The sequence below is a fragment of the Acinonyx jubatus genome, chromosome B3, assembly GCF_027475565.1.
Source record: "Acinonyx jubatus isolate Ajub_Pintada_27869175 chromosome B3, VMU_Ajub_asm_v1.0, whole genome shotgun sequence".
NCBI lineage: Eukaryota > Metazoa > Chordata > Mammalia > Carnivora > Felidae > Acinonyx > Acinonyx jubatus.
Genome location: NC_069386.1, coordinates 72927108 through 72946478, shown reverse-complemented (window position 1 = coordinate 72946478; position 19371 = coordinate 72927108). Strand labels below are relative to the sequence as shown.

The 19371-nt window shown below is 48.9% G+C and overlaps 2 protein-coding genes across 10 annotated transcripts in view; one reads left to right on the top strand and one right to left on the bottom strand.

The window, feature by feature from the left end:
- The window catches only part of NRL (neural retina leucine zipper), a 29820-nt gene that overhangs the window by 1596 nt on the left and 8853 nt on the right, over nucleotides 1–19371 (top strand). For 2 of the 9 annotated variants that reach the window (XM_053224305.1, XM_027065455.2), the window contains exon 1: nucleotides 13582–13718. The exons of 4 other annotated variants lie outside the window; for them this stretch is intronic. The gene's annotated coding sequence lies outside the window, so the exon portion shown is untranslated. Of the gene's footprint in view, nucleotides 1–1010; nucleotides 1167–1211; nucleotides 2552–13581; nucleotides 13719–19371 lie in introns of those variants that run through there. 3 more of the 9 variants (XM_053224301.1, XM_053224303.1, XM_053224302.1) reach the window with 3 other exon arrangements.
- Nucleotides 7189–15941, bottom strand: PCK2 (phosphoenolpyruvate carboxykinase 2, mitochondrial). The gene is made up of 10 exons (XM_027065448.2): nucleotides 15716–15941; nucleotides 13457–13702; nucleotides 12817–13001; nucleotides 12526–12729; nucleotides 11959–12146; nucleotides 11489–11651; nucleotides 11023–11241; nucleotides 8453–8590; nucleotides 8077–8172; nucleotides 7189–7836 (listed from the first exon to the last, which is right to left on the bottom strand). The coding sequence occupies exons 1-10, from the start codon at nucleotides 15742–15744 to the stop codon at nucleotides 7382–7384; spliced, it is 1923 nt and encodes a 640-aa protein (XP_026921249.1). The 5' UTR covers nucleotides 15745–15941; the 3' UTR covers nucleotides 7189–7381.

Here is a 19371-nt window from a genome sequence, read left to right as displayed (position 1 = left end):
CTTTTTACTGTAACTTCTGCCAAGCAATATGCCCATAAATTCTGTGCTGTTTCCACCTTTGCACCTTCCCAGGAGAATTTCTTACCTGGGGGAAACTTTGTAGACTCCCTTCCTCCTGACCCAATGGTACCACTTACAGGAATCTAGCTGGGACCTATATGCTAAATCTAGCCTTAAGATGTATGTTTGGGCTGCCTGGGTGGCTCAATCAGTTAAGTCCATACTCTTGGGGCGCTTGGGTGGCTCAGTTGGTTAAGCAAAGGACTTCTGGCTCAGGTCATGATCTCCCATCCGTAGGTTTGAGCCTTGCATCTGGCTCTGTGCTGACAGTTCAGAGCCCGGAGGCTTCTTCTGATTCTGTCTCTCTCTGCCCCTCGCCCGCTCACACTCTGTCTCTCTCAAAAATAAACATTAAAAAAAAAAAAAGAGTCCGTACTCTTTTAAAAAATATTTTTAAACATTTATTTACTTTTGAAAGACAGAGACAGAGCATGAGCAGGGGAGGGGCAGAGAGAGCGGGAGACACAGAACCAGCACAGAGCCCCATGCAGGGCTCAAACCCACAAACTGTGAGATCATGACCTGAGCCGAAGCCAGATGCTTAACTGACTGAGCCACCCAGGCGCTCTGAGTCTGTACTCTTGATTTCGGCTCCCCACTTTGGGCTCTGTGCTGACATGGACCCTGCTTGGGATTCTCTCTCTCCCTCTCTCTGCTCCTCCCCTGCTTGCTTGCTCTCTCTCAAAAATAAATTAATTTAAAAAAGGATATGTTCAACACATCAATTAATGATAATAGTAAAACACTGGAAACAAAATAGTCTAAATATACTGTAATATGGGAGTACATTGGTTAAGCAAATTATGCTCCATGTGGTAGACACAGAAATATCAGGTAGTCATTAAAATGATGTAGTCTTTTTTTTTTTGCTATGGGAAATTGTGCAAGTTATATTGTTAAGTGTTTTTTAATTTTTTTTTTTTTTTTTTTTTTTTTTTTTTTTTTTTTTTTGGCAAAGTGCAAGTGGGGAGGGGCAGAGAAAGGAGGACAGAGGATCCAAAAGTGGGCTCTGTGCTGACAGGCTGATGATGTGGGGCTCGAACCCGCCAACCATGAGATCATGACCTGAGCCAAAGTCAGATGCTCGAGCCACTCAGGTGCCCCAGGTTTGTGTTTTTTGTTTTTTTTTTTAATGTTTATTTTTTAGAGGGAGGGAGGGGCAGAGAGAGAGGGAGACAAAGAATCCAAAGTAGGCTCCAGGCCCTGAGCTATCAGCACAGAGCCCAAATCAGGGCTGGAACCCATGGACTCAGAGGTCATTACCAGAGTCAAAGTTGATGCTTCACCAACTGAGCCACCCAGGTGCCTTGGAATACCATCTTTTAAAAAAAACCTAACTGTGGGGCACTTTGTCTCTGTCTCAAAAATAAACATTAAAAAATTTTTTTTAATACAGAACTTGCACATTATTGAACAAAGCATTAAAAGTCATGTTAAATATTAAAAAAAAAATTTGAGGGGTGCCTGGGTAGCTCAGTTGGTTAAGTGGCTGACTTCAGCTCAGGTCATGACCTTGTGGCTCCCGAGTTTGAGCTCTTCATTGGGCTCTGCTGTCAGCACAGAGCCTGCTTTGGATCCTCTATCTCCTTTTTTCTCTGCCCCTCCCTGTGCTTTCTTTCTCTCTCAAAAATAAATAGGGGTGCCTGGGTGGCTCAGTCGGTTGAGCATCCAACTTCAGCTCAGGTCATAATCTCGCGGTTCTTGAGTTCAAGCCCCACGTTGGGCTCTGTGTTGACAGCTCGGAGCATGGAGCCTGCTTCAGATTCTTTGTCTCCCTCCCTCTCTGCCCCTCCCCTGCTTGAGCTCTGTCTCTCGCTCTCTCTTGAAGATAAATAAACAATATAAAAAAATTTTTTTAATAAATAAACATTTAAAAAAATCTGAGATTCTGTGACCAAACTGAGTCTTAATGTTAAGTCAGAGGTGCCTGGCTGGCTCAGTCAGAAGAGCATGTGAGTCTTGATCTTGAGGTTGTGAGTTCAAACCCCACATTGGGTGTAGAGGTTACATAAATAAAATAAATAAATCTTTAAAAAAGTCAAGGTGCGCCTGGGTGGCTCAGTCGGTTAAGTGTCTGATTTTGGCTCAGATCATGATGCCACAGTTCCTGAGTTCGAGCCCTGCATCTGGCTGTGTACTGACAGCTCAGAGCCTGGAGCCTGCTTCAAATTCTGTGTCTCCCCCCTCTCTCTGCCCCTCCCCAGCTTGTGCTCTGTCTCTCTCTCAAAAATAAACAAACATTAAAAAAATTAAGTCAAGTACTAAAGGATATAGGATTTTATCTCTGGATCCACTGATAGACTTTTTTTAGTTTATTTGGAGAGAGAGAGCTCGTGCGGGCGCCTGAGTGGGGGAGGGGCAGAGAGAGGGAGACAGAATCTTGAGAAGACTTGGCGCTGTCAGCACAGAGCTTGACACGGCTGGAAGGCTGGAATTCACAAACCGTGAGATCATGACCTGAGCCAAAACCATAACCAACTGAGCCACCCAGGTGCCCCGATTGATTGATTTTTGTATGTAAATATTAAGCTTTTGAATGTAATTGTCACTTGTGACTTACAATACCTTTATTTTTTATTTTAGAGCGTGCGAGTGGGGGAGAGGGGCAGAGGGAAAGAGAGAATCTTAGGCAGGCACCACGCTCAGTGGGAGCTGGACTCAAGGCTCTACCCTATGACCCTGTGATCATGACCTGAACCAAAATCAAAGAGTTGGAGGCTCAACTGACTGAGCCACCCAGGCGCCCTTTATAATACTTTTTAAATGCATATGGACATTTATGTCTTAGGATATGCTATGTGTTCCATTGAAAGAAATATACCATTTCTTTTAAAATAATTAAGTCATTTTGAGAAACTATTGGCTTTCCCTCTCATGATTTTGAAATTTGGTATGTTGCTTGGTGACATTTTGTGAAGTGCTTGGGCACTTCATTGGGCAGCTTCGTGTTTTCCCAGCCACACTTGAAGCCGCTTAATGCCACAGAGAACTTTTCTACCTTCAGCACCCATTCTAGGACTTGTTCTAGTGATTGCTAACTAAATGTCAGCTAATTGACTTTCTTTGTGACCTGCCTTGTGCTATTTCCTGTTCATTAGCATCCCCACTAGAGGGCAGGCTGGGCTAGAGAGGAGACAAGGGGAGCAGATTTTTCTTTTCTGGCTAACCCTGGCCTCCCTCTCCCCCACCTTGCAGGCTGGCAACTGCAGAGTTTCTCGGACACGTGTTCAGCTCTGGGTTACACAAGGGAAAGTTGTCTTCCGAAGCGACTGATTACATTATCTTCTTGTAGCATTCTGTGTAGAAGGAAAGGGGAAGTATGTTAATTTACCTAGGATTTAAATTCTGTTGACCAAAAAGCAATTGAGTAATTATGGGATTTCTAATACTCTCATGTCCTGTGACCTTGAGAATCAGAAATTTTTGTGTGGCAGAGAGGAGGTACAGATGTGATACAGAAGCTAAAAACCCTTTCTTTAGCCAGGAATTTGAATAGGAACTATCAGTATGAACTCATGAAGTGTTTTATCTTACTATATCTGTTGAAAAGATCTAGAAACAATGACCAATCGAGTAGTAGATCTTCTTTTTTTTTTTTTTTTTAATATTTTATTTATTTTTGAGTGAGAGAGAATGAGTGGGGGAGGGGCAGAGAGAGAGAGGGAGACACAGAATCCAAAGCGGGCTCCAGGCTCCGAGCTGCCAGCACAGAGCCTGAGGCGGGGCTTGAACCCACAAACCCTGAGATCATGACCTGAGCCGAAGTTGGATGCTCAACCGACTGAGCCACCCAGGCACCCCACCAGTAGTAGATCTTAAAATGCCATTTCCCATGGAAAGCCACCAGAGCTTAGAGAAATGGCTGATTCCAGGTCTGGGGCAGAAAATGTACGAGACAAACACGGAACAGCTTATCTTACCAGATAGCAAGAAGCCAGCAAACACTATCAGGGTAATGTCAAAAGGACTCAGTGGCTTGGTCGGTTAAGCATTCAACTCTTGATTTTGGCTCAGGTCATGATTTCACGGTTCATGGATTTGAGCCCTGTGTTGGCCTCTTCTCTCTGCCCATCCCCCACTTGCTCTCTCTCAAAAATAAATAAACTTAAAAAAAAAAAAAAAAGGACTCAGGAGCCAAGTTCTCATGGCCAAAGATGGGATAATTTGAGCACTAAAAGGGTAACTTCATTGGGGCGCCTGGGTGGCTCAGTCGGTTAAGTGTCCACCTTTGGCTCAGGTCATGATCTTGCGGTTCATGAGTTTGAGCCCTGTGTCGGGCTCTGTGCTGACAGCTCAGAGCCTAGAGCCTGCTTCAAATTCTGTCTCTCCCTCTCACTCTGTTCCTCCCCCGCTCACGCTCTTTCTCTCTCTCTCTCTCCCTCAAAAATAAATAAAGCTTAAAAAAAAAAATAAAAGGGTAACTTCATAAACATTAAGTATGTTTAAATCCATGAGTTCATAATGGTGTATGTGTGTGTGTAAGTAACTAATTGTTTGCCCTTTTGCAGGATGATAGAAAATTAAATCATATTGGAGATGGTAAATAAAGGAAAAGAATCAGTTACTTTGTTGCTTCTCTATAAACTATACCTCGAGGTAATGAAATAGAATATAAAGGGAGTGTCCTTTTGTAAAGCTTCCAACAATTATGACAGTTTGAATATAGCTGTCTTGAAATCCCTGGTAAATTAATGAATCTAGGCATTAAGCATCTAGATCTGGATGCTTCAATGATTAAATTAAGGGAAAAGAAAGGAATGGAGGGGGAACTTATAGATTGAGACTTAAAAGGCATATGAAATTCTTAAAAATGGGCAAAGCTGAGCCATAATGTCTACAGATCCACACTTGGGTGATAAAACTACAAAAATAAACTTAAAGGACATAATTATCATGCATCACAATATCCATCTATGCCAGGAAGGAGGGGCTATGATGAAGGTGAAGAATGTAGGGAGGGGGTGGCTGGGCTTTGGGTGTCTGCAAAGTTCTATTTTTTTCTCTGGATGATGGTTTACAAGTGTTCACTTTCTGTTAGTTTATTAAGCTATACCTTTGTTTTTCATGGTTTTCTGTATCTGTGTTTTAACGTAAAATAAAAAGATGAGGGATGCCTGGCTGGCTCAGTCATAAGAGCATGCGACTCGATCTTGGGGTTGTGAATTCAAGCGCCATGGTGGCTGTACACATTACTTAAATAAATAAAAAACTTAAAGTAAAATAAAAAGATTAACTAAAATGTGTTAGGGACACCTTAGTGGCTCAGTCGGTTAAGCGTCGAACTCTTGATTTTGGCTCAGGTCATAACCTCACAGTTCAGTGAGATGGAGCCCTGGCATTGGTCTCTGTGCTTAATGTTGAGCTGGCTTGGGATTCTCTCTCCCTTTTCTTCTCTGCCCGTCTCTCCCTCTCTCAAAATAAACAAACTTAAAAAAAATTAATAGTGTGTTAACTACATTTTATCATTTCTCTGCAGGGCATGTAGCCTAATTTTATTCTAATTGTCAAAATAATTTTTAAGGCTAATACCTTTAAATCACTGGGCATTTAGATACCTGGAGGGCTCTGGAACCCCAGTTCCCTGCCTCTTTCCTGGAGGGACTTATTTCCAAACCAATTTTCTTTCTCTTCTAAATTTTATTTGCATTGCTCACTCTCCTCTTAAACTGTAGCGTCAGCAATATATGACATAGGCTTACAGGACACACTCTAATCAATATAGAGTGGAAAGGTGAGAGCAGCTAACATACAGTCAGTGGTTACTCCATGCCAGGAACAGTTCTGAGTGCTGGCTCCACTGACCTTTAATCCTTCTAACAACACCGAGGTGCAGGCACATCCCGGTTTTACAGATGAAGAAACCCAGAGGCACCTGACTCTACCGTGTGCCTAACATCTCTGTTGTGCCGCCTCTGATCATTTTCTCAGGTATTGCATGCCATTCATGAAGCTGAAGATTTGGCTGTATATTTTTAAGTATAATAGACTCCATTACTAACTATACATTAACACGTGATCCACTCTGACCTTAGCTTCTTCTCTGCTTACACGATAGCTGGTTATTGGCTGTTCTCTATGAAACACTTGGTGTTTCCTCCTCCAGTTTTTTCTTTTGCAGCAATTCCCAGAAACTCCATTTTATTTGTTGGAGTTTATTCTCATTTTCTGGGTGTGGACTTCCATCCTACCAGTCTGTTTATACATGCCCTCAGCCTGATTCAGATCAGAGGTGAAGTTATCCCTCAGCCAGTGCCCCTGATTTATGGAGGATCATCGCTCCCTTTGTGGTCTTCCTATAAAGCTGATTTCTGAGGATTTAGGCCAAAGCCTTGCTACTTAAACTATGGTCCCTGGACCAGCAGCATCAACATCAATTAGGAGCTTGTAAGAAAAATAATCTCCTGGCCACTCCAGACCTGCTGAATGAGCATTTTATCAAGATCCCCAGGTGATTCATATGCACTTTTAAGTCTGAGAAGCATGGAATAGGGGACATCTAAAATCTTTATAGTTCTCCAGTCTATGCTGCTATGAGAGATGTCTATGCCATTATTGTTTATCCTTGGTTCTCCTGTTTGCTGTGTGGGCTTGGGCAATTACTTGACCTCTGTATGCCTTTGTTTCTTCATCTGTAATGTGGTACTTGCTTCAAAGGGTTGTTTTGTAACGTGCTCAGAACAGTACCTGGCGCACAGAAGGTACTATAAGTGTTAGCTCTCTTAATATTGAATGAGCTTTCATGAATGCTTTGGAGTCCCAGTGTCAGGTCAAGCAGGAAGAAGAATAGGTTTGACGACTGACAATGGAACTGCTTCACTGGGGATGGGAGGCTTCTGGTCTCCAAGTGGGAGGTCAGAAATTTAAGGCCTGGAGGCTATACGGAGTAGCTGGTAGAGGCCCCTGTCTTTTTAAGAACTGGGGACACACAGCAGATGTGCCTTCTCCCAGAAATTCCCACTTATATGGCCCAGTGGTAGCGCTGCCTGTGAGAGAGGTCCTGGATATCACCGGGCTGCGCCAGGCCAGGCTGCACCAGGGTGCTGGCTGCTTGGAGAGCTGCAAGAAGTCTATGAAATTGGTGTTAGAGTGAAGCCTGTGAAGACAGGCAGGAATGAAACAGCACAAAAGTTGTGTAAAATAAATGAGCATCTCTTATTATTAGCATGTTGGAGAAGGCCTGTGGCCTGGTCTCATGGCACCCAGATGTTAGTTCTATCCAATTGCTCATACTTTCTGCAAGCCTGGTGGCTCTCCTATCCCTAGATGGCGGCTGGGACAGATGGGGGGGTGCTGTGTTCTCCTGCTAGCCTGGAGCCTCAGGTCACATTCTACGCACACGTCCCTCCAGGGCCTCCAGTTCAGCCAACACCTCCTTGGGCAGATCCTGATTGACTTGCTCTGTCAGGTAGCTCCGAATGTCACGCACCTCCTGTTCCCAGAAGTCTTTGGGGAGTGAGAATAGCTGTGTGGTATCTATCGCTCCCAGACCACTGAGATCCAAGGCACCTTCCTTTGGCACCAGCCCGATGGGCGTCTCTCGGGCACTGTCCTCCCCCTCTAGCCGCCGGCAGATCCAGTCTAGCACCCGAGCATTCTCTCCAAAGCCTGGCCACAGGAAGTGGCCCGCCTCATCCCGCCGGAACCAGTTGACGTGGAAGATGCGGGGTAGCCGGGCCCCCTTGCGCTCCTCCATGCTCAGCCAGTGTTCTAGGTAGCGCCCAAAGTTGTAGCCAAAAAAGGGCCGCATGGCAAATGGGTCGTGCATGATGACCTTCCCTGGGGAGGGGAGCAGGATGGGTAAGGAATCTTCCTCCTAACTGGAGAAGAGAAGGGCACCCTGCATCCAGCTGGAGGAAGTTGGGAAATGTTGGTGGCTCCAGAAGATCCTCAAGAGTAGGGTGAAGAGAAGGGATTGGGAAAAGAGACCCGTGGAAAGGGCAGGCAGGAGGAAGGGAGGAAGGTCTGGCTCAGAAAGGGAGAGAAGCAGCCATGTGGATGTATAGGGATGGCACTCACCTTTGTGTTCAGCCGCAGCAGTGGACTCAGAGCGCATAGCACTGCCCACAAATACCCCGTGGCGCCAGTTGAAGGCCTCATATACCAAGGGTACTCCTAGAACACCAGTGAACAGGGTCACAGGCAGCTTTTGTCTGTGGGCCCTCACCCCCTCCCTCCTGGTGATCTTGATTCCTGTTCTCTCTCTCCTAGTATCTCTGCTTTCCCATTTTCAAACCCCATGCCTCCCCATATTTTGCATTCTCCAGGGGATAGTTCTAGAGACAGACAGCTACAGTTGGCAATCTAGGCTGAGCTTTAAGTATAAGAGGGAGGTAGGCCCTGAGATGGAGACAGACCTTTTACCAAGAAGGCATGGAGCCCACACAATGCTTACCTTTGGGTCTGCGGCCTCCAAAGATGATGGCATCAATGGGGACACCCTCGGGGGCCTCCCAGGCTGGGTCCATGATGGGGCACTGGCGAGCCGGAGCACAAAAGCGAGAGTTGGGATGTGCACAGGGCTCCTTGTCTCCTGGCAGGGGAAATACAAATACTTTCAGTTCCAAGGGCTTTTCCACCCCCAACACACACATATATTTGCATGCACTCTTGCAAAATTTCTGTTTGCATCATCAACTCCCTGCAACCTTGTGTGGTAAGGAGCAGGGAGAAGGGAGCCAGGACATCTTTCCCAAAAGATCAGGTTATTTATCCATAATGGTGCTACCAGCTGTGCTATGTGAGAAAGAATGGGCAAGGAATTGGGGTTTAGCAGGACACTACTGTCTATGCCAAGCTGTAGCTACTTGGCATTGGCCAGTGCTCAAGAGAATGGGCTTAGATCTTGGCATAAGGTTTTTGCAGAAATTTTATCCCAGAAATGATTTATATATGGGATTAAAAAAAATTTTTTTTAATGTTTATTTATTATTGAGAGACAGAGACACAGAGCGTGAGCAGGGGAGGGGCAGAGAGAGGGGGAGACACAGACTCTGAAGCAGGCTCCAGACTCTGAGCTGTCAGCACAGAGTCTGATGCGAGGTTCAAACCCACGAACTGTGAGATCATGACCTGAGCTGAAGTTGGTCACCCAACCAACTGAACCACCCAGGTGCCCCACTGTGGGATTATTATTTAAACAAACATTCAAACCTAAAGCAAAAACTGAGGCTGTCAATGAGTACTTCAGACAATTGACTTTCCATCAGCAAATAGAGGAAGATGGGGTCTTCTGAGCTTTCAAAATGTAAACAGCAATTGATTTTGAAGCTAGAAGAATTTTGGTGATTTCCCTGGGTCTCCTTAGACCCAGAGGGAACAATATGTCTTGAAGACCTCACATATAACCTGGGCAGGTGAAACCTGAGGAGCATAGGACATTTGGTCCCTAGGGAGAGAATGGGACCAAGTCGGTGGCATGTGTATAAAACACCACCATGGGGGTCCTAAATGCACACAGAAGCTTCTCTGCTGGAGGTTGCTGGTTAGACCTGGGAAGGGGGGCAAGGGAGTTCTACAGCCAGCCCATCTCTCCCTGCCGCGCCCCCCCCCCCCCCCCCGCCAACCTGCCCAGCTCCTGCTTCCACTTGCATATAAGAGCCTCTTGCACTTCCAGCAGCCCCCAATTTAGGACCCTGGCACAGGGTATTATTCTGGGAATAGCAGCTGGGCACAACATGCCCTAGTTATACCCGTGAATCTAGAGATGATGAAAGGGTTGGGGAACTAGCCTTCGGGGAAGTATGAAAGTTTCTTCGGTTTCTCAGTTGGGTGGGAAGGCCAAGGAGGGCTTAATGATGGTGGTGGAGAAAGCAAGGGGTGATTAGATAAGGAGGGAGAATGCTTGGTCAGTCTGGAAGACGTGAATGTAGGCTTCAGTGACCACAAGGCCACCCTCCCCAGCATGCCCTTCTTTCCATTCTTAGGTCTCTGGGCTAACTGCAGAAGGTCCAGAGTGCAGGGTTGGGGGAGGGGCAGGGCTGCTAGGCACCAGGGGCGATGACAGGGTTGAGAAACTAGCTGTTAGAAGAGGCTAAAGAGCTGGTCTGATTTCGCCTGGAAGGATTTGGGTGTGCGTGTTAGAGGGATAGAGAAGGGTGAGGGTAACAACGCTGACCTTTAGACAATAATTATTATACAAGGGATGGTGGGAGCCAAGTGGCAGGGGGAGGGGCAGGCTTCTTCCTCCCTAATGGGTCAAACTTTGTGGACTATGCTTTGAGCCCAAGTCCTTGTGTAAAAATTTTCAAAACAGTCCTTCCCTTTCCTTTTTAAAAAAATTCCAAGGGCACCTGGGTGGTTCAGTTAAGTGTCTGACTCTTGATTTCAGCTCAGGTCATGATCTCAGGGTTTGTGAGTTCGAGCCCTGCTTTGGGGTCTGTGCTTCAGTGTTTCCCCACTTGTTCTCTCTCTCTCTCTCTCAAATAAACTTAAAAAAAAAAAAAGCTCCAGCTTATTTTTACCGAAAATTTGCTATGTATTCAGCACTATGCTGAACACTTTGCATGCATTATTATTTCTTAAGGTTTATTTATTTAGTTTGAGGGGGAAAGGGGCAGAGAGAGAGGGAGGAGAGAGAATCCCAAGCAGGGGCTCAAACTCACGATCTGTGAGATCATGACCTGAGCCGAAATCAAGACACGGACGCTTAACCAACGGCACTCCTGCATGCGTTATTTAATTTAACTCTCCAACAGCCAAGATAGGTACTTTGGTAACTGCCTCCATTTAGCTGATGGGGCAATTGAAGTTCATGAGGGTAAGCAGCTTAGCCAGGTCCCAAAGCCAATACCTGGAGTTGGGACTTGACCTGAGATCTCACCTGGGGTTAGAAACCGGGAATATTTATAATTTCCTGTGACTCCCAGAGGTCCTGGAGGACAGCCACAGGTTGTGGAGAAGCCTTTTACGTCATCAAGGTGCTGAGCCCTAGGGGCTGTATCACAACTCCCCCATCATACATACCAGGTTTCCAGGGTTTTCCCAGCCAGGAGGTCACAGTGACACCAGGTGGAAGAGGCTGGTCAATGCCCTCCCAGTACACTCCACCATCACTGGTCTCAGCCACATTGGTGAAAAGAGTGTTACTCTGGATTGTGGCCATGGCATTGGGATTAGTGGTGGCAGAGGTGCCAGGGGCCACGCCGAAGAAGCCATTCTCAGGGTTGATGGCCCGGAGTCGACCTGTCAGGAGCAGAAGTGAAGGAAAGGAAGGATCAACCAGTAAGAGTTGAGAGGTGCGTCCATGGAAGGTCCTATTCTGTTCCCTCTTGCCCTGAGCTGGCCCCCAGATCTTATGGAGAAAGCCCTTCTGTCTCTAGGGTGGGTAGACTGCCAGGAGGTATAGGGCAGGGTCCACCATGAGCAGTGAAGGGGAGACTCCTATGCTCTGGTATGAGCCAGAACTGAGTATGATCCATGGGCCTCTCACCGTCACTGTCAAACCTCATCCAGGCAATGTCATCCCCCACACATTCCACTTTCCAGCCTGGCAGTGCTGGCCGCATCATGGCCAGGTTAGTCTTGCCGCAGGCGCTGGGGAAGGCGGCTGCCACGTAGCGCTTCTTCCCTGCGGGGTTGGTGATACCCAGGATCTGCGTGTCGAGGAGGGAGGGAACAAAGAGGAGGTCAGTTATGGTCTGCACAGAAAGGACAGCCAGGCGTTAACGGGGAGGACAAATAATTATTGCCTAAACAGGTGCACCACCTTGCCACAGGGCTGGTGTGGCAGCAAGTTGAAGCCCCCTCAATGTTCAGCAGCCTGGGGCCAAAGCTTTGGTCATTTGGGCAGAGTCCCTCCCAACCGGCCCGGCACCTGGCGGTGGGGAGGTGAGGCTGACCAGCCAGGCCCCACTCCTGCCCTGCTCCCTGCAGCTGCCTAGGTCCTCACCAGGCCCTCACCAGCATGTGCTCCGCCAGCCAGCCCTCATCCCGGGCCAGCCGAGAGGCGATGCGAAGGGCAAAGCACTTCTTGCCCAGCAAGGAGTTGCCGCCATAGCCGCTGCCGAAGGAGACGATCTCTCTCTGGTCAGGCACGTGGCCAATCAGGGTTTTCTCTGGGTTGCATGGCCAATGGCTCACCGGCTCCCCTGGGGACAATGGGTTATGGGGTCATGGGGCCGGCTGTTGGTAGGGGCATGAGGAACTGGGGCATTAGGAGCTGGAGGGTATTGGGATTGGCAGGAGAGACACTGAGGAGCGGTGGTGGTGCCAATGAGTAGCTTAACACCCCCCCCACACCCCCAGTATCTATCAGCTCCTACGTCCCTGTTCTGGGACAGGACATGGATAAGTGACTTTTCTCAATCTTGTGCAAATTGCTCTGCCAACACAGCATTGCCCCAGCCCAGACTGCTGCTTTAGATTTTGGGAATGAGGTGTTTCACTAATTCAGATGGGTAGGATTGAGGGTTTTCTCTGAATGCAAGCAGGTCTCTGTGGCCTCCCCTAGGCAGGGTAGGCGCTCACCTTGCCCAGTCAGGGGCTGGCCCACAGAGTGCAGACACTTGACAAAGTTGCCATCTCCCAGGGCCTGAAGCACAGGCGTCCCCAGTCGGGTCATGATGCGCATGCTTGCCACCACGTAGGCCGAATCAGTGAGCTGCACTCCGATTCGGGACAGTGGGGAGCCCACGGGACCCATGCTGAATGGAAGCACATACATGGTTCGGCCTATGGAGGAAAAATATCACCAGGATGAAGGGTTCTAACCTGTTAATATCTTCAGTGCCCCTGCTTCTGTGTCCCTGCCCCGGTTACCCTGCATGCAGCCTGGAAACCTCTCATCCACAGCTTGCTGGAACTCAGCTGGGGACATCCAGTTGCCTAGCTGCCCACGGGCCCCACCAGCCGGGAGGGGCACTGTGTCCCGTTGAGAAGGAGTTACAATCACTGTCTTGCTCTCTACTCGTGCCACATCCTTGGGGTCTGTGCGGGCCAGCCAGCTGGGGGAGAAAGGATTATCAGGAAGACGTGGCCAGATGATCTCCCTCATCCCCAGACCCAATCTTTCAAGTCCAACTTTGACTCTACGTCTTTTGTGGGTCTTATTTTTGCCCATCCATTTGCACCTCAGTTGCTTGCTCCAGATTTTGTCCCATCTAAGGGGTAGTTCCTTTGGCCCAGCCTTCTAAAGGCCTCTGCCCTCGGCAAAAACTCTGAACTTGGAAGGGGGGGGGGGGGGGAAAGCAAAGGTTTTTATTTGTATTAGCTTCTTTCCTTAACATAAAAAATATAGACCAATCTCACTAATTCCTGATTCTGTTTTCCCCAGAGCTCCCATTCTTGCTCATTCCATTGGGATGGTCTAGTTAAATTTGATGTTTGTCTTGGTAAACCCAACGTGGCCTCTGTCCAATAAGCTGTTCCCATCCCATGGGTCACAGGGCTCAGGGCTTACCAGTTGTTGTACTTGGGGAGCTTTCGGATAAGTCCCTGCTTTTCCAGCAGGGCCAGTGTGGCAGTGTTCTCAGCCTCGGTGCCATCACAGATGTGGATGCCCTCTGGTTGGCACAGGCGGGCACTGCGCTCCACAAAGTCTCGAACTCCAGCGGGCAGCTGGCCCAGATCTCCACTGAGTACTCGTAGGGTCTGGATGCTGCGCCATGATGACCAGCCCCAAGGGCTCAGCCCAGGCCGGCTAAGCCTACGACAAGAAATAGGTAATGGGCTGGGTGTTCTCATGGAAGATGGGCAAGTCAAGGGGACAGAAAGCTTGGGCTGCCATGGAGCATGCTAAAACAGGTCTTGGCGCAGGCACCTTGAAGAGCAGGTGAGAGTAGGTGTGTGGGATAGGTTCAGGCCACATGTACCTTATGGCCTCCATGAGTCCCAGTGAGGGTGTTTTCTTGTCAGCAAGGGACGAATATTGCCAAAGGAGCATAAAGGCACATGCTTGGTGGCGTGGAGGGTATATGTCGGCATGCTGAGGTTATTGCAGTCTTAACCCATGCCCACGTTTAACTCTGTCTGGTCAAGGTTGGAAATGAGGAGGTGCCCTATGACCCAGTGTCGATAAACTGTGCCCTGGTGACAGCTTCATGGGTCTGGTAGTTAAAGCCCTCATCCCTGTTCTTTCCATTCTTAAGTATAGTTTTTATAAGTTAAAAAAGCAGCTGCTTTTACTTTTTTCTTCTGGTGTGTATAAGACTGTGAAAGCCTCAGCAAAGGACCCAGTCTTTGAGATGGTACTGTCCCAGGTTTCCAAATTAGGGCTCTTGCACAGAGAGTTGGTAACTGGGTATTGGGGTTCCAGGCATCAGAGCTAGGGCTGCCCACCTGGGCCAACAAGGGTTGCATAAGATATTGCTATTGGGTAGGTATCTTTGAGCTGGGTGGAAGGCTGACTGTTGGGGAATGTCAGTGGCTGGGGTACATGCCCATTCCCATGAGGGCAGGGTCCCTGTTCTCTGTCCCTTCACACCCCTGGGAGAGGGAGAAGCAGGGTCTGCTCTGATTGGCCCGGACCCAGGGTGGAGTGACCCAGAGAGAGCAAAGGCCAAGAGAGGGAAGTTGCCCTTCTCTGATGCCAGGGCCTCGCCCACCAGAAACTGCTCCACACATCAGACTGCATGCCCCTGTTCCTCCCCTTAGAGGTCAAATGCCTAGAGAGTTTTGGGTGTTGGTGGTAGGTGGTAACATCAGACTGCAGAAAGCTCAGTTAAACTTAGGCTGTAAGCCTGGGGAAGGGAGACAGCTCGGACCATGGATATGGGAGTTGGAACCTGGCTAGAGTGGACCTGGGCTGGCAGGATTCAAACCCAGTGTGGCCTCAGGGGCAGAGGAAGAGGACTCCTGGGACCTGGCAGGTCCCTCTCCCCGCAGGGGGCCTGGCTCAGGAAGTCTCTGGTGATCCTCTCTGACTCTCTACCAGTGGGACCCTCTCCTTTTCCTCTGCTCCAGAGGCTACCCACATGGGCTGGCCAAGAGGAACCAGCTGTGGGAGAGACTTGGGGGTTAGCTCAGACTTTGGGACACATGCTGGGGAGAAGGGAGGCCACAGAGGAACGACAGGAAGCTGTGAAAAGGGAGCAGGGCCTAGGAGCTTCCGTCCCAGACAGAGGACGAAGCCAACCTATTAGAATTGAAGGCAACTTGTCCCCCTCCTCCACCTTGTTTCCCTCTTTTCCCCTGGCCGCAGGTCCTTGGCTGCGCCAGGCTTCCCTCCAGGTTCCAGTTCGCGGGAGGTCGGAAATGGAGGTTTACCTTGTGCCTTCTTTGGGGAGTTCTGAGCTCAATCCCCCAGGGGTTCATGCACCCTTGACCCCAGGGTCCTACCGCGCTTCTAATCGCAACTGGGGCACAAGAGTTACATCTTAAAGAAAAGGAGGAGACGAGGAGACAGGGCTCTGTGGGGGCGAGCGAGGAGGGGAGGAAGTTGTGAGTGGCAGATCGAGACGGCGCGGTCAGAGATCAGCAAAGCAGGGACGGGGGAGGAGGGGACGGAAGCGGAGAGACTCGGAGCGGCGGCGGCCGCCCCAGATCTCCCGCGAGACACGGGCCGGAGAGGCTGGGGATGGAGACACACTCGCCCCGGGCCCGCCTCCTCCTCTGCTGAGAAAGCCGGCGGAGGCTAGCGGGCAGGAGAGCGCCATTGGCAGCCCCGAGGGGGCGAGCGCGGCGGAAGGTGCGGGTCGGCCCCGGGCTAGGGCTCACTCACCGCAGGCCGGGGCGGTACACAGCGGCCATGGCACCTGGGGCTGCGGGGTGGCCACGAGAACCGAGCGGAGCCGGGGAGATAAGGAAGGCGGGGAAAGAGGGTGCGCTGTTAAGCGAGCGGGAGCGAAGGCTGGGCGGGAGGCGCTTAAAAAGGAGGCGGGCGGGAGGGCGCAGGGGCGGAACCTCGCTGGGCCCGCGCGACCCTCTCTACGCCCTAGCGGTACAGCCGCTCCCCCAGGGCACCAGGCCCCGACCGGACCAGACGCCTCCCCTCCCCCAGCATCCTAGCCCCCACACCCATCTCTCTCATTGGACAGCTGGGCCCCCCTACTCGGCTCCCCGCCTCCGCGAGGCTCCGCCCCCCGCTCCGCCTCGCCCCCTGCACATGATGTAACTTTGAGGACTCTTGCTCCCGAGAGATAGCGACTGGGAGACAACGGGGTGGCAAACAAGCTAGGAACGAGGGGGGAGGCCAGGGCGAGGGCCCACGGAGGCTGGGAGTCCAGAAATCGAGGGTTGGGCATTGTCTTTTCTCTCCTCCTGGGGACTGGACACCGTAAGACCCATGTTTTTCTGTTTTCCAGGGTCCCAAAGCTAACGTTTTCTTGGTCCCCAACTCCTAAATACCTGTTTCTTCTCCCCCTGATGAGGGTTCCCTTCTGCCTTCCCATAAAATGATGGCGTCTCTCTACCCCCGAGTCTCTTCTTTGGGCCTCTGCCCTGGCTATTCTCTCCACATTCCCCTGAAGAACTAGTCTGTCCCACCCAACCACCACCATAAAGTCCTCAGGTAATTTGTCAAGTTATGTCTCCATCCAGACATCTCTCTTCAACTTGATACCATTGGGTACCACCCCAAATGCCATAGTACCCGAGACTCAACATGCCTGTATTAGGCACCTGCCCAGCATCCACTCCCCCTTTCTGGTAATATCACCCTGATGTTCCTTTATGGAACTACCTCCTCAGTCCATGGAGGAAATCATATAGGTCTCCTGTGGGTAGGCTCTCAGTTTGACCAATTTGTGTCTTCCTCACTTTGGCCAGAGCAATTGGGAATGTTTAGGGATGGGCATGAGATCCCTCTCTGGAGCTTTTTCTGTAGACTTTCAAAATGAGCTCTTTCTGCTGGGTTTGCTGAGCTGGTGTGATATAAGCATAGAGCGGCAGGGTATCAGCTTGGCACTGCAAAGCAAGAACCTGCCCTCAATGAAAGCCAGCCCAAAGGAAGCAGCAGAGGGATGGAGAGCTACAGATTCCTGATTTTGATTATAGGACTCAACAAATTTCTTAATTTCTTCTCTCGCTCAAGCTAATTTTAAGTGGATTTCTGCCATTTGCAACAGAAACAATGCTGATTCTCAGGTTTCTCAAAGTTCTGTGCTAAAACATAGCGGGAAAAGGAGGGCTGGCCTCAAGCCTTGGGCTTGCTATTGGCTATCTCTTCCACCCAGGCTCCATCCTGGACTCAACCTTATGTGTACGTGTTTGGATTCTTTCCTCCAGTTCCTACATTCAAACTCCGTCCACACCTATTCCACTTCAGACAACTGCCTCTTTGGCAACCCTTTGGGCCTAAAGGTGTGCATGCTGGTCGCAGCATGGATCTACTGAAGGTCATCATCTCTTCCCTAATGCTGCACCTGCTCTCATGGTTCCCTATCTCAGTGAATAGCACCAGCATCTAGGCAGCTGCTCCAGAGGAACCTGAATCAGTCTAGGCTATTCCTTTCTTCTCTTCCATAGCCAATCAGATGCTAGGACCTTTGGATTTGTACTTCATAATTAGCTCTCAAATCTGTGTCTATCCCCATAGCCACTGCCTTAGTTCAGGACTTACCTCTCACCTGGCTTCAAGTGATATCTTCCAAGCCACCTCTTGGGCTGCCACCATTCCAAATGCCACTCCTTCTCCCTCCCACCAAGCTACCCTCCAACTCTTCACAGAAGTTCACTTTGATGAGTTAAGAGAGAGAGGGGTAATTTTTATTGTGTGGACACTAGGCTGGGCTCTGTGCCAGCAGCTTTACATGCATTATTTCATTCAGATTCACAACCATCCTATTTTACAGATGTGGACACTGAGGCTTAGAGAGGTTAAGTCATTTGCTCAAAGTTATATAGCTGGTCAGCAGGAGAAATGAAATCTGAATCCAAACCTTTCTGACTCTAATTACCAAGTTATTTCCCCCCTCCAATCCTATACTGTTCCCTTGATTTATCATTAAAAGAAAATGAGATCATATCACTCAGACTTAAAATCCCTCAAGGCTCCCTACCACATGGCAACTGATGTCCTTTATAATCTGACTCCTATTTATCCAAACTTTATCCCTGCCACCTTCTCTCCTATACACCAAACTGCAGTTTCCAGAGCACTTCTGTGAACCTTTTCTGCTCTTCAGACTTAAATTAAACATCACCTCCTTTGTGAAGTCCGTTTGATTCTTAGAATTAACATCTATCTCATCCGTGTTGGTTTTATACTGTGTAATATATATATATATTACACATATATATATATGTATATATATATGTGTAATATATATATATGTATATATATAAATGTGTAATATATATATATGTATATATATATATATAAATGTTTTTATTTATTTTTGAGAGACAGAGGACGAGTGGGGGAGGGGCAGAAAGAGAGGGAGACACAGAGTCTGAAGCAGGCTCCAGGCTCTGAGCTGTCAGCACAGAACCCAATACGGGCTTGAACCCACGAACCATGAGATCATGACCTGAGCCAAAGGTGGATGCTCAATCGACTGAGCCTCTCAGACGCCCCTACATACCTATATTTTTGAACTTATCACACTTTATTATAGTTGTTTTTGTATCTTTATAATCCTCACTTAAGTGTTAGCTCCTTGAAAGGAGGGCCCAAATTTTAGTCTTGTTGTTATTTTATCTTAATTTGGCCTTATTTGGTCAGCTAATAAGTGCTGTTTGAATGAAGAATAAACAAGTCTCATGTTTCTGAACACTTCTCCCCCATTGTGTCCTTTCTTAGCTTAAGGGGCTCCCATGAGGATTTCCTCGTAGTGTCGATTCCCTTTATTCATTTATTTGCTACACTTTTATTCAGTTCCCTGGCCCTCCTCCCAGCCTCCCAGGTCTACCAGCTGGCCCAGTGTTCGAAGCACACCACCAGGGGGCAGGGTGTGACCAGCCTTGACCTGGTCTGCATTTTCTTCCCAAGGCCCTCTGGGTCTGGCCCTTGGACACCTTCCCGAGCTCCTGTAGTGGATGCTATGGTGTGTTGCCTAGATCCCTGCTTCAGGATCCAGGTTTTCCTTGTCCCAGCCTCGGAGTGGTGGCTGCTAATGACTCACAGCTGAATACTTCCCTGAGACCTACCTGTGGCTGAAGGGAGTGGTGTCACCAAACACAATACCCCTTTCCTGGGGCAGCGTGTATCCAGTGACTGATTGACGCAAGGGTACAAAGCCTGATCCCCTTTCCTCAATTTGGTCCATCTGAGCTCCAGAGCTCCTGTGGGATTGGCTGAAGTCTCTGTTCTAATGCAGTGTATTTCCACTTTTCCTCCTGCCCAATCCTGCTTTTCTCACTCCTTTTGAAAATCCTCCTTGGTGAACCACCTGTATACAGGTTTCCATCTCAGAGTTTGTTTCCAGCTTAAGATAT